Genomic DNA, 15,332 nt, shown 5'->3' on the forward strand with positions numbered 1-15,332 from the left:
TTCTGCTTCTGGTTTGCAGCCCTTCTCCATTCCTCTGGGTACCTGTTCTCTCTTGCATATTGAGTTGAACACACACCATTGTCAATCCGGTATTTAATTTAGATTGAATTGACATATGTCTTAAAAGCAAGCCATTGTTTTATCTGTTATTTTGCCTGAAAGCTTTACTAGCACTTCTCTGAGCTATCCTTTGGTCCATTAAAGGATATCACCCAATATCTCTTGCGTTTCCCATACTTTTGGCATGTAAGTAACAAGATTTTATGTAAGGTGCTTATAGCACGTATACAACATTTTATTTTATTTTATTTAATAATATATGAGACAGCTTTTTCTTCTGCCTACAGTTGATTCCTCCAATTAAAAACTTGTTGGGCATAACTGGCTTGGGAAACTCAAACACAAAATCATACCTCAGCAGCCAGACAGATCCTTCTTTTAGGTGTGCTGAAACTGTCACATCTCTTTGAAGAATCTCCTGTGCAAGCTTGTCATATTCAAAATACAAAAGTTTACAGTAAAAGAGCTCCAAGGCACTGACCAATAGGTTCTTCACACACTGAGTAAAAGTAATTTGGTCTGAATTATCTGTGAACAGTCTGGGAATATATGAAGGAGGATTTGGACACTAAGTAGCTCCAAAATCCATGCCATATGGAAATCCTCTCAGGAAGAAAACAGAAGGAAGTGAAAGGTACTCGGCAAGCATTGTTCCAAAAACTAAAATTGGATCTGCAGGCAAGGGAGGACCACTCACAGCTACCATCCCTGCTCTCCCTAAGGCCACATGTAGAGTGGTGGTTGTGGGAGACTCCCTCCTGAAGGGGACTGAGGGCATGAACAGCGCGTGCCCCCAGTGGCTGGGGGTGGGGGCACGGCTGCGCCAGTGGGAGCCCAGCAACGATGAGCTCCTGCAGGCGCCACCAGCACTGTTGGCGGGGGAGGCATGGACTACCCCCAGATGCTGCTGGTGGTGTTGGCAGTGGGGTGGCAAGTGGCGACCACCCACAGGCACCACCAACAGTGTTGGCAGTGCCTTTTTGCAGGGGATGCACCACCACGCACAGGGGTTGCATGTGCACCCCTATGTACCCCCTACGCATCGACCCTGACTGAGGGCGCAATCTGTTGCCCTGATCCCTTAGCTTGGGAGGTCTGCTGCCTCCTGGAAGCCCATACCCAGGATGTAGTGGAGAGCATCCTAAAACTCATCTGGCCCACCAACCACTACCCTATGCTCCTTATCCATGTGGGCATGAATGACACAGCTCAGAGCAATCTCAGCTGGGTCATGGGAGGCTAAAGGGCTGTGGGAGCAGGGGTTAGGGGTCTGGGTGGCTTCTCGATCCTCCCAGTTTTGGGTTATGGGCTGAGGAGGGAGAGGAGGATTGAGGTAGTCAACCAAAGATTACGGCGCTGGTGTCATCGTGAAGGCTTCAGTTTCCATGCTCTTTGGTGAAAGAGGCAGTGGTCTGCTGGGAAGAGATGGCCTCTACCTCACTGCACTGTGGAGGAAGCTCTTCTCAGCCAGAATGGCTGACCTGCTCAACCAGGCTTTAAACTAAGCCCACTGGAGGATAGGGGGACTACTGCCACAGCAAGCTCACTGTGCAACTTTTGTAAATCCAGCAGGCTAAGGCACTCAAAGGAACCCACCCCTACCCCAGCCCGAGAATGATGTGTAGGGAAGACTAGAGCCTCCAATGGGACACTTACATGCCTGTATACCAATGTCAAGAGCTTGGCAAACAAACAGGAGGAACTGGTCCTCCTGCTAAACAAGAATGACTATGATCTCATGAGATAATTGAGACCTGGTGGGCCTCCACCTATGACTGGGCCACAGGTATAGATGGCTATTCCTTGTACAGGAGAGACTGTGTAGACAAAAGGGGCAGGGGTGTAGCTCTTTATGTCAAGGAAAGCTACACATCCCTGCAAGCCAACATTGGCACCCAGGGTGGACAACTGGAGACCCTCTGGGTTAAAATCCATGGTGAATATGGCACAGGAAATGCAACCACTAGAGACCTCCTAATCAGGGTCAAGAGCTCAACCAGGAATTTGCCAAGGCAGTGCCTGAGGCTGCACACTCCTGGTGCATGGTTGTCATGGGAGACTTCAGCTACCCAGGCATCTCATGGGAAGAGCACTCAGCCAAATCTGAATGGTCACAAAGCTTCCTCACATGTGTGGACAAGCTCTACCTGACTCAAGAACTCTATGGACCGACAAGAGGCAAAGTGCTGCTCGACTTGGTACTGGCAAAGGGGAATGATCTAGTCAGCAACCTAATGATTGAAGGGAAGCTGGGAGACTGACCATGAGCTGATCACTTTCACTATCCACTGTAAAGCTGACAAGTCAGTCAGCAGCACAGAAGTCCTTGACTTCAGGAAGGATGACTTTAACAAGCTCAGGGAGCTTGTTGGCATGGCCTTAAGGGACCATGACCTGAAGAGGAGGGGAGTTAAGGATGAGTGGTTGCTCCTCAAGGGAGCAATCCTGAAAGCACAAGCAATGTTTATCCCATCTCGGAGGAAAAGTAGCAAAAGAGCACAGCAACCCCCTTGGCTCTTCAGGGAAGTTGTGGACCTCCTGTGTCTAAAAAGAAAAACCTATAAAGCAGGGGTAGGCAACGTATTTTGGCCAGAGTGCCAAAAAACACCACAATGCCTACCTCGGAAGATGCCAGAGTGCCTGCATGGCAGAAAAACAAAATGAGGGCAAGGGGTCCATGGCAGGATGCCCTGCTTGTGCCCCCTGCCCCCACCCAGAGCCCCTGCCCCCTAGCCCTACTGCCCCTTGCCCCCACCCAAAGCCCCTGCCCCACAGCCCTACTGTCCCTTGACCTCCACCCAAAGCCCCTGCCCCACAGCCCGGGCTCTGTGGCTGCCAGCAGCTACCCCAGCTCTTCTGAGGTCCTTCTAGCCCTAATGTCTATGAAATCTATTAAATCTGTGAAGACAATATCAAATGTTGTCTCTTTAATATATTTCATTATGTCTGTCTTGTGCAACAAACTCGCACAGCTGGCGAAATGTAAGTGCACTATTTCTTGCATGCTTAGAGATAATATTCAAAAGAGATTGTTCGATGAAGTGAGCTCCTACAAATGATTTAAGGTATAAAAATACATGTTCATTCTTGTAAGGTATTGGATACGTTTTCATTCTATAATTCTCTGACCTTGAGGGCTTCATGTGCAATTCTGCTGCAGTTTCTCCATACTGGGTGCATACTGAGCCAATGACTTCCAACCTGGGGTATCACTAGTGTCTTCCCTCCCTCAGTAGTATTTAAGAGTGCTACTAGGAACAGAAACATGCTGGTGAATTGATATAACATACAGGACAGGTACAGCCATTTCAATGTAAATATCTTCTCTGAAATAATTCAGTTCCGACTTTTAGAGGGTCTTACAAAATTCTGGTTTTTGTACCCCGCTATTTGGAAGAATCTTACTGGCTTCTCTGACAAATATTTAACTTCAAAATAATTTTTGTGGTTATCCTTCAATGTTTAATTATACTGATCATTATTAGCATAGAAAGTTAAGACAACTGGTTCTGACAAGTAAAGTAGATTGCCTCTGGCAGTCCTTCCTCTGCAGTACTCAAGGTCTTCTTTAGCACTGAATCAATGAAGTCCTTAGGGCAGAAGATGCTTCAGAGCCTTGCCATCTCCTCCTGTAGCTCTCTTGCCTTCTGCCTAAGGCACCACTCACATAAATGTGTAAATTAGATTGTTTCTATAATCAATCCACCAAAATTCTTTGAGTGAGTTTGCCAGTCCACAGTATAAAAAAGGTTGGAAACCACTGCTGTAGACTTCAGTGGAACTATTCTAATGTACCAGCTGAGGATTTAGCCAATTTGTATTACTTAACTTGCAATATGTGATTTCTGTATTGTCCCTTTGCAAACGTGGTGTTTATTCCTCCTGAGAAATGGTGTTTTATGGTCTACTCTGGCCAAATTTTGCAATATCTTTATAAGTTTATTTTTTAACTTTCTGTAAACTGAAAATGCAGAGAACGTCGATTAAAGCCAAACCCGTGCTGTGTAAAGTTAATTGGTTTTTGAACTTTTCGTCATTCATAAACATCTACCAGAGTTCATTTCAGTTGAAATAGTTAATTAACTTAACTGAACTGATCCTACAAAGTTCATGAGCCTACAGAATATGTGTCCTCTATCTTACAAATGAATGTGTCCAAGACAAAAATCCATGCAGGTATGTGTTAGAGATCAGGAAATCTGGACTCTATTCCTTACTCTGGAAGAGGATTCCAAAAATAATATAATGAAAAATATATGTGGGAGGGGAGGGGACATGCCACTGTGCATGAAAGAGAACGGGAGGGGGAAATTCTTACCTGATTCAGAACTTATAAAAGTTCCCTGATGCTGTACCCATACAGTTGCCCAAAAGAGGGGTGCAGCCACACTGTTGCGCCCCCTCTGTATCTGCCCCTGATGTCAGGCCCCAGAATTACTGACATTATTGTTGCAGTAGAAGGTGATAGAGAGGTATAGGGTATTTAAGTGTTGTTTGTAATAGAATATGCTTTCTAGTTTGCTGTTGTATTTATATAACAGAGTAAAAAATCCTTTGACTTGGGATTTTAGAGTAAAGCACAATAGTCAGTGATGGAGTGTTGCACAAGAAAACATGGATGTTCTAATCAGACCATGTAAGAACACATGTAAAAGTGTCCTGAGAGTCGAGTTGAAGTCTTTCTTAAAAATGCTTATTTGTAACTTTTCAAAGGTCCAGATTGGGGTCATTCAACAAAAGAAGGACCTCTTCAAACCCAAAATTTCAAAAGATCCGTGCTTTTATACCTAAGAAGATAAAGTGTCAGAAGCATGGGCAACTGGTGCTGCTTTAGTCAGGGGAGGCACTCCCCTGAGACCAGTCCCACTGACCAGGGGGATTCCTCTGAGGCCGATCTCGCTGTCTGGGGGGTGTCCCCCTGTGGCTGATCACACAATGGCTGATCGCTGCGGCCAATTGCTGCAGCTGCTTCCAGGAGTGGCTGCGGCCACTTCTGGGAGTGGCTGCAGCAATCAGCTGGTGCTTGCAGGGGGGGCACTGGCACTCTCAGGTGATGCACCTGCACCCCCGCGTACCCTGTACGCATCACTGGTCAGTAAGGTACGTTCCTTCTTTGCCTGATCCAAATGTGCTGTGTCCCAAAGAAAGATTCATAACTACAAGATAAAGGAGATAGATGGTCTCCTCACAGTGGAGTTATTGCAGCAACTGGCTAAACATGAAGATAAGAACGGACTATCACCCCAACAGTGCTGTTGAGTGCTTTAGAATAGAATCCACCCTCTAACAATCATGTATGATAAATGGGGACAGCTGAGAAACCCAGTTGTCATTCAGGAACCAGTAAAAGGGACACCATAGCAACAAAATATGCATATAGATAGCGATACTTCATTTTTAATAATAAGTAGTGAAAACCCCCAAAAGAGTACAATTTTAGAAGGTTTGAATAAAAAAGAAAGTTGAGTACATCTAGTAAGAAGTTAAGATTTTGGGTTCATAAGTCTACTGCATTGCCAGTTTGCTATTTGTCATTTGGACTGACCCAGCTAGGAGGAACTGGGATTTTATGAGTGGGTGCTCTTAAAGAATAAAATGCCATTGTGGATCTAGTGAATGGACAACTATTGATACAAGTGGGGCAGGGGAACATGGACAGAGTGATTTGTTCAAATATGGTAACTGTTATTGTTGTGGGGTACAGGTGTGCTGCTATAAAGGCAAAAGAGGAGTTAATCTTGTCCCTGTGGCCCCCACAAATTATAGAAATAGATAAGCGAAACCCAACAGGCTGAGCACAGAATAAAATTATTATGTGGAAAAACTGACAAGGAGATTTTAATTGAGGGGCGAGGCCTGCCTCTGCAGCGATAGTACAAATTTCCACAGGAAGTAGAAGCAAGCATAGCAAAAACTATTCAGGCTTTGAAACAATAAGGGATATTAATTGAAATGCTTAGTACTAATAATAGCCCAATATGGTCTGTGAAAAAGGCTGATAGAAAAATCTGGAGATTATTTATTAACTGTCAATCCCTGAATATGGTTATACTGATGACAACCCCTGTAATGGCCAAATATCCAGAAGTCATGGCAGCTATTCAGGAGGGGCAAAGTAGTTCTCAGTTCTTGATCTATCTAATGCATTATTTGCCATACCACTACACCCTGATTCCTAGTATAAATTTGCTTTTACTTTTCCTGGTCAATAGTATACCTTTACTTGGGTGCCTCAACGGTTTAATCAATCAAGCCCCAACAATGTCAAAACTGTGTGATAAAAATGTGGGACCATCTAGATCCCAATGATCAAAAAACAAGTGATATCGTATGTGGTGACTGGGCCCACAGAAAAGGAGTTTTGGGACAGAACAGACAAAGTGTTGAAAATTAAAGAATAGACTAAGTTTAAGATAAGCCCACAGAAGGCTCAGCTGGTGAAAAGCTTGTGAGATAGCTGGGGATAGAGTTGAGTCAATCAGGATGGACACCTCATAAACAAAGGGTGCTGTTGATGTGTAAACTCCCTGCCCCTAGTTATATTACTGCCTTAAGATCTTTCCTTGACTTAACTGGGTTTTCTAGAGAATTTAAAGAGGGATATGCTGAAAATACAGTTCCATTGTATAAATTCCTCAAAAATGGAATGCCTTGAGAATGGGGGCCAGAGAAATCTCAAGCAGTCAAGCAACTAAAAGATACACTGCTCCAAGAGTAGTAAAGATGAGTGACCCTAGGGAGGGGCAGAGCCACTGACCTGGAGAAACAGATATATTGGATGGGATAATATGGAAATACTGGATGTGACAAAAATACTGGAATTGACAATATGGAAATACTTGGATATGACATAGAAACAGCTGTGAGGCATGGAGCACATGTAAGGTGAGGTTGGAGCAAGTACTTAGGCCCTTTTTATCAGGAGGTTGAGCAATGGGCTGCCTCCCACCTTAGAAATACCATTCATATTATTTTCAACAAGGCATGGCAGGCAAGTGAGGTGGGGGTTTAACCCTGAACAGGCAGGTGGCCAGCAGTGAGACCCAGCCCTGAAAGGCCAGCCTGTTACATGTAGTAGTGGATCTGGTTTACCACAACCATTTCATGTTGGTCTATGTAGGCTAAGGATGCATCTATGTATATACATTGTGTAGTTATGTAGTTAGTAGTCAAAAGTTGAATTACTCTGTATCTTCTGTCAATAGCAGCTTCTGCGCGTGCAAATGTATGAATCCAATTTTAACTTTACTACTCTGGCATTTACTGTTCATTTGTTGCTGCATAATTCAACTTTATATTATAATGTTAAATCTGTCCCTACAGGAATGAATTTCCATTTATTATAGCAGCTGCTAAAACATGCAAAAACTGTTAACCGGAAATGCTGACTGTACGCACCAGATAATGGTCTTGGTACAGCATAATGGTAAAGACATCATTTCTGTACTTTAAAAAGTAAAAACATCAGGGGAGCAGCATTGGTGGGAGGCATAGCTTGGCTGGTCTCCAACTGAAACAGGTCTGTTAAATCTTATAATACACCCCATTGTGGTCATTTTAGTGGTTCAAATTGTAGTAATAATATGGATGGTACTTTTATGGATTGTACTTGTCAGTCTGGAGGTGGAGAAATCAAATGAGGGCTATAGAACAGCAAGGCTTTTTTAGCCTAGTAGCCAAACCCCTTATTTAATGTGGGCCATGCAGCAGCACTGCCAGTAATGCCTCTATCAAAGGAAGGTGACCCTTGGGTGCTGAGAAGACTACTTGTTTAATGTTAGTAGATTTTAATTTAAATGCTATTAGCTATAACTATGCATGCAATGTTAGGTTATGTATGTCACTCATATAATTACTTAAAAGGCTTTAATGACCAGGCAAGCCATGATGGAAGCCCTCCTGCACAAAGAATAATGACTGGGACAAGTATGGATTGAGGTGACAAGACTACCATAAAGATCAGTTTCTGCTGATGTTTGCAATCCATTCGGCATAGAGAAAGTGGAGCTTGCAGCACCCAATACCAGACCCATGCCATAAAATGGTAACAGTCTGACTCTTGAGTCACTGCCAGTTATGTTTTTTATGTGAGGATTGTAAGGCAATGCTATGTACTGTTGCTAGGCATGCTCATTTTCAAGAGGCCTAAGCTACAGAAAGTGTGGCCAAGGCAGAAAGACTCCAGAAAGCCTGTGTTTGAGTGACCATAGAGTAAACTCTTGCAGATGCAAAAGGCTGGCTTGGTCAGCTAAGCAAAGGAAGCCATCCATGGGCATGTCCAAACAAGTTCAGTTTACAGTGATGCAAACAGGACATAGCAAACATGCAACTGTGTACCATACTGCAAATCTGCAAATTTGCAGCTCATTGCCAAAATTTGATACCGTCATGTCCTGGTATTGAAAAAAAAACACTGTAAAAAGTGGTATGGTACACATAGCAGCAGCATGTGTCACCAGAAATGGAGTCTGGCTATCTACAGCCATGCTCTAGCTGCCAGCCAGGCTCTGTGTGGCCAGATCAGCACCACTTCTGCCTTGGGAGGTCCCCAGAACCCCAGGTAAGACTGCTGGGGCCAGCACAGAACAACTGGTGTCTGCCTGGAACAATCTGGTGTGTGTCAGTGCGCGTGCAGCGGCATGCCCTGGGGCACAATTTGTGCTATGGCAAAAAGACATCTTTGGGTGTGGAGATAAGCCCCATAATTAGACATATTCAGATAGAACATAAGGCCTTAAGGAGTCTATAAAAACAAAGCAGCCACATCATTCCACAATGGGAAGGGAAGGAGATAAGAAATCCTCCCTATTGCTCCTTTGCTTTGTCAAGGATATAAATCCTAACTAAGTAACACCTTCCAGGTCCACAAGAAATCTAGTTTAATTCCATTCCAAAAGTTTCAGTGAAACCACTTTAAACAGAACCCAAGACAATTCATTAGGATATTAGAATCAGCCATCTATAAATACTGAGTATGAGTTGGAGGGGGTTTTGGGAACTTTTATGCAACACCTGTGGAGCCATCTGGAGGACCCCCTGGTGACAGAGACTGAGAACCAGGCTAGCTTCACTTGGTGGTAGCCAAGACACATCATGTAAGATCATGCTTTGCTATTAATCCTGCTTTGTCAATTAATTAATAAACTTTTTACATCAGTTGGAATGACCCAAGGGTCTGTTTTGAATTTTTCACCCATCCACCCTATTTAAAGTTTGTTAACAAGAATGAAAACAAGAAGGGATTATCAAATGGTATGAGTAGACTATTTTTAAACAGCAATATACTACACATTAAATCAGAGCTATATTTGAGTTAGCAAACAATATACAGAATATACTGAGGGCTGTAAGTTGGTGTTTGAGCTTGCAGATGGGCAGAGTTTTCTTTCTCCCCAATCTACACAGAGAATTCCCATTGATTGAAATGGCAGTTAGATGCTAGTATCCAGAGAAATATGAATTCCATGTCAGTCTGTGGAAAGATTGTGCCCAAGATGAGTTGAATTAAATAATACTCAAAAAGCACCCAATGATACTAAATGTCATAAACTATTTATACCCATTGAATTTTGACTTAAGGATTTCATATTTCAATGTTTAATGTGGGGAGAAAGAAAAACAAAACATACCTCAGATAGTGCTTTTCTTCCAGCACAGCTTATGCCTCCAATGAAGACCATGTTGGGCATCACTGGTCTGGGATACTCTAACACAAAGTCAAATCTCAGTAGCAAAATGGATGCAGAATTCAGAAGGTCCAACACTGTCACCTTTCTTTGAAGAATTTCAGTGGCAAAGCTGACAGCTTCTGAATAGAAACTATCACAGTAAAAAAGTTCTAAGAAGTCAACCCATACATTTTTAAGTTTCTGAGAAAATGACATGTAGTCTGAGTTCTCTGTAAAAAGTCTTGGAATATAAGACAGGGGATTTGGACACTGAGATGCATGGTAGTGTAAACTACATGGCAATCCTCGCATGAAAAGCACAAACGGGACTGGAAAATAATTAGCAACTATTGTTCCACACACACTTATGGGATCAGTGAGGAGAATATCAAAATCACTCTGTTTCAGATACTGCAACAGTTCCTTGTTGTTGAACAAACTCTTGCAATGAGAAAAAAGCAAGTTGAAAAAGGATACTCCAGTTATATATTTGGATATTATATTCAATGGAAAAGGTTGTGCTATTAAACGAGTATCAACAAATTCCTGTAAGGCAGCATCTAGCTCTTCCTTTGTATAAGATACTGGATACATTTGCATGGTATACCCCAATGCTGTTCCCATTTGCCAACTTATTTCTGGCATAACAACTACCACTTGGTGTCCTCTCTGGCTGAGATTTTCCACTAGCTGCCTCATGCTGAGCCAGTGGCTTCCATCCATAGGCACCACCAGCACCTTCCCACCTTCTAAAAATCCAGCCATCATAAAGAGAAACAGTGCAGCATACTGAGAGCGGAGTAGAAGGACAGGTGCCATCTTCCTGCTGGAACTTCAATCCTAAACAAAGATCTGTTTTCAGCTTTTAAAGATGTGCTTCTGCAGGAAGTATAAAGGTCTAACGGTGCTGCCAGATTTTACTATCTTCTAGTTAATTGTTTACAACTTTTGTTTAAACTGAGATTCTTGAAATGAACATTTTAAAGTTTGCAGGTGTAAGGGCACTCTGATTTCAAGATTTTATCAAATGATTAGAGAAAACTAGCTTAACACTGCTTTTTTCTGAGTCAAGTAAACTGAGTTCAGCAGCGTTCAACTAGGAATGAATTTGCTCTATACTCCATTTAGGGAGTGTTTCTCAGCTGTTTAATGACTTTAACCCATCTGCTTTGGTTAAAGCACATTTATTAAAGCAAATGATTGAAGGAACTGTCCTCATGGGCGCCTGGTGCCTCCTGCATTTGCAGGGGCACCAGCGGCCAATTGCTGACTGGGAGCGGGTCCCCCCAGTGGCTGATTGCCACCACCAGCAGAAGTGCCAGTGGCAAACCCCAAAGTGCCGCCGGCCTTTCTCTCAGTGCCTCCACAATCAGCAGATAGGAGGCATTGCCTAAGAAGCACACCACCACAGAGGGTAATAGAGCATCCCATCACCCCTCTTGTGTCTTAAAAGCCTAACTGAAATTGAGAAAAAAATACATGCATTCATTAGTTACAACTTAATCACTGAGGACTGCCTGTTGAATGGGAATTCTAGTAGGACATCACCCAGCTTTTTGTACGCTCATGTTTTAGGCACAAGAACCTAGTGCCACACGAGATGCCCCCCTGGGGGCTGCTCAGTATCCTCTTGTCCTTCATTCCTGAACTATCTTGGAGCTCTCCTCTTGTGGCTACAGGAGGCATGGCTCTCTTTTGGAAGAGAATGAACAGTTGTTTGGGGTGGCCTATTGTCAATGCTTCTCTCAGTACTGTTTCAATTGTGCAACTGTATTAGAAGTTCCTGTCTAAACCTTTGCTCCAGCCACAAACTATGATCAAACTTCTTCCTGAGTTCCTTAAAACATTCTAACATTTCATTAGTCCTGGTTTCCATAAGATAGAAATTCAGTTCCTCCCTCCCCATTAACCTATTGAAGGTATCCTGAATTTCAGATGTCATTCAGTTAGTGAACATAGTTATGTTTTGGGACGCTTCTGCCAGTATCTGAAGAATATTTTCCTTAGTTGTTCTTTGATTTGTTCTATAATTGCATTGACATTGAATGTTAACAGCTGCCCTTGATGATCCAGGAACCACAGCTGCAGTAGTAGGGGTTGCTGTGTACAAGAGAAAAAGAAAGCTCCCATGAGGTGTTCGGCTACTTTTAAACATTTTAAAAACAGTCATTTTTGAAATATTTTAACAGGACATCCTCTGCAAGAATTACCAATGAAAGCCCACATCCACCCAACCATGTTATGAAGGCTCCACCCCAAAAATATTATGATCAGTCTCAAGGCATCCTGTCCCTGACCTGCCTGTACCTGGTACCCCTCCACCTTGAAAAACACGTAGCATCATCCATCCAGTAGGGAGTAGGTTAAATCTGTTTAAGGGGACCAGTCTCCCCAACCCTGGAGACTAAGGACGTGTGCTACAGTACTTTCAGGCCCCATCTCCTGGCAAGTAGCCAGGTCCCACAGTGTGCGGGGTGGTGCATGGGCCCGAGCCTTGGGAGCCAGGGAGCAGCAGAGGCTGCTTGAGTTAGCCACCCAGTGTGAGGACAGCCGGCCAGAGCCTGAAGGGCTTGGTCTGTGCTAAGAGAGCCCTCAGTGCCGAGCCAAGGCACGGGGAAATGGTAATGCTGCAGCATGAGGCCCAGGAGCCAGCAACAGTGGTGCAGCAGCTGAGAGGAGCTGAGCCCCCAGTGCTCAGAGTGGGGCACAGGGTGGGGAGGAGCCTAGCAGCACAGGAGAGGCCTGGAGAGGCGCTCCAGCAGAGGAGACCCCATCGAGCTGCACCCTGACCACCGCCACCTGAGGGAGCATGAGTCATTGGGCCCTTGGGTCCCACAAGGGATAGACATTTGGAGTGGGCAAACCCAGAGAAGGGGCTGGGTGAGAAGCACCCCCGCTAGTCAAGGCCCTAAGGGGAGGGGCCCCTGGTGCTTTCTGGACACTCCACAAGGGACCCCACTGGAAGGAGGACTATCTCTTGCCATGGGTCATGGACTATATTAAGGAATAAATGCTATTAAGATTGTTCAGGTTTGCGCCTTATATTTTGTAATTGAAATGTTATATTGTGATGTTGTAAACAGTGTTATTTAGGGTTTGACATTGCTTATTGGTTCTTGTTCACTGTGTAAATATAGATATATGATATTTAGTTTTATGTTTATTATAACTTAATAAATTGTATATAGTTGAGAACTTTGGGCTTGGGCTAACTCTAGAGAGGAAAGAGGGATCTGCTTGAAATTCTGGCGTCCCTCTCATAGCACCCCCTCCTCCCTACCCATCCCATTCAATTGAGAATAGGACACACCCTTGGGTGTACCTGGGTGTGAGAGAGAGAAGGAGCCACCAGGCTCCAAGGCTCCTGGGCTAACCAAAGGTTCAGCGGCCCCAGGTCCGCAGCCCCAAGGAGCCGGCAGAAATTCCCCTTACCCAGGTGTGTCGGGAAGGGAGGGGCCGAGAATTCCCCCGCCGGTATAAAGAAGAGCCCGGGACAGGCAAGAGGCAACAGCGCAGAACCAGAAAGAGGAGGAGGAGGAGGAGGAGGATGTGGAGCACGCCAGCACACGCTGCAGGGAACTCTAAAAGCGACGTTGTGCTGGTAGGAGCCTCTGGCAGAGAGCAAAACCCCAGCAGGGTTTTAGAACCCAGTTTACTAGCCCCAGCCCGGAATAGAACTGGTTGTTTACCAGGGGAAGCTGGCTGAGCCCCCCCTGAGAAAGGTACTGTAATAACCCTAATAGAGGGGCATTATTGAATTTGGGATACTGTAGTACATGTAATAGTGGCACAAGCCAATAGTACGGACTTAAGCTGTTAAAAGAAATCGTGGCAAGCTCTACAAGAGGCTCTCAGAGAAAGAGAGAGAACCAACAAAGAGGGACTGACCTCACGAAGGTCAATTTTTGGTTCAAAGTGTGGCTGTAGACAGTGGGAGCAGTGACACAGGCCAGGAGAGCCTTCTCTGTGTTTGTGTTTTCTTTTTGGCCTCTGTTTTGTTGTTGTTAATTGTTTGAGAGGAACTGAGGACACGTGGCTGGCCCAACTGGCTGGCCACCTCCCGATGGAACGGGCGAGGGTGTAGGGGTGGTGGAGCCCTCAGAAACTTGGGACCTCGCGGGACGTTGGTGAGACTACTAATTGGACTACATGTGAAGGTATATGAACCAACTCCGTTAACATCAAGTTGTGGCAGGAGAAACATGGGTGTGTAAGATCCTCAATTAGAGCTGATAACACCCTAGTTGAGTGGCAGGCAGCGTCCTTCAGGTCCACAAGGGACTGCAATACTTGACACCGGGTTACACTTACATAGGGACACCTAAGCCAGCTCCATGACACCTCCTCAGGCATTGGTCATGGCTGCCATGATTATTTCTGGTTGTGTTTGAGTGATAGTGTAGCTGTGGTACTTCCAGAAATGTTCGAGAAGCAAGGATATTTGGTGGGGTAGAACAGGGGATATATTTTATTGGACCAAGTGCATGGTTGGGAGGGATTTTAGACAAGTTTGCATGAACAAGTGCTCTTCAGGCAGTAGCATAACTAAGAGTGGGGAGAGGAGAGCCCTGACACCAACTTAGGGAGGGGGGCACAACTATAACAGCTGCAATGCTGCTGTACCCAGCCGCGAAAAGCTGTGCTGCCCCACGCACCACTGCTCCCTTGCTATGCCCTTGCCTATAGGTCTGAGGAAGCAGAGGTGCTAATAGATTTCATACATTTTCAGGGTCAGAAGGACCTCAGCAGATCAAGTCTGACTCCCTGCCCTGGGCAGGAAAGAGCACTGGGGTCAGATGACCCCAACCAGGTGTTTGTCCAGTCTCTTCTTAAAGATCTCCAAAGTAGGGAGAGCACCACCTCCCTTGGAAGCCCATTCCAGATTCTAGTAACCCTTGCCATAAAGAAGTTCTTCCTATTAAATCTAAATTTGCTGTCTGTCAGTTTGTGGCCATTGTTTCTAGTTACTCCAAGGGGCACCTTGGTAAATGGAGTATCTCCTATTCCTTACTGCCCCCTCCTCCTCCCCTGACAAATTTGTAGATGGCCACCAAATCCCCTCTCACCCTTCTCTTACGGAGGCTGAAGAGATCCATGTCCCTCAACCTCTCCTCATAAGACCTATCCTGCAGGCCCCTATAAGAGTAGCACTCCTCTGCACTCTCTCAAGGTTATCCACATCCCTCTTGTAGTATGGCACCCAAACTGACCAGTACTCCAGCTGCCTTACCAGTGCCACATAGAGGGGAAGTATCACCTCTCTAGACCTGTTCGTGATGCACCTGCTAATGCGCGATAGACTGCAGTTAGCTCCATCGATCATTTTGTCACATCGTCAACAGACTCATGTTCATCTTCGAGTCAGCCATGACTCCAAGATCGCTTTCTGCTGCTGTGCTACTTAGAAAGTCATCCCCCAATCTGTATGTGTGTTGGTGATTCCTTCTCCCTTGGTGCAGTACTTTGCACTTATCCTTGCTAAACTGTTTTCTTATTTTGTTTGACCCATTTTTTCCAGCTTGTCCAAATCTGCCTGAATCCACGCCCTGTCCTCTGGTGTGTCTGCTTTGCCCCATAATTTGGTGTTGTAAGAGAGGGAAAAAA

The 15,332-nt window shown here is 44.8% G+C and overlaps 1 protein-coding gene and 1 pseudogene across 1 annotated transcript; both read right to left on the reverse strand.

Moving 5' to 3' along the window:
* Positions 1-295: 295 nt before the first annotated feature.
* On the reverse strand, positions 296-3,203 carry LOC109301649 (annotated as a pseudogene).
* A 6,432-nt stretch (positions 3,204-9,635) lies between these two features.
* On the reverse strand, positions 9,636-10,611 carry LOC109301956 (UDP-glucuronosyltransferase 1-8-like). Its single transcript, XM_019523363.1, has one exon. It carries the CDS (start codon positions 10,545-10,547, stop codon positions 9,651-9,653), a length of 897 nt encoding a protein of 298 aa, XP_019378908.1. The 5' UTR covers positions 10,548-10,611; the 3' UTR covers positions 9,636-9,650.
* Between the last annotated feature and the right edge of the window lie 4,721 nt (positions 10,612-15,332).

The sequence above is a fragment of the Gavialis gangeticus genome, unplaced genomic scaffold (genome assembly GCF_001723915.1).
Source record: "Gavialis gangeticus isolate Ggan-Ray unplaced genomic scaffold, GavGan_comp1, whole genome shotgun sequence".
Classification (NCBI taxonomy): Eukaryota; Metazoa; Chordata; order Crocodylia; family Gavialidae; genus Gavialis; species Gavialis gangeticus.

Bases quoted from the DNA above. Each gene is read 5' to 3' on its own strand.
- LOC109301956 (XM_019523363.1), bottom strand. From the start codon at position 10,547: ATGGCACCTGTCCTTCTACTCCGCTCTCAGTATGCTGCACTGTTTCTC.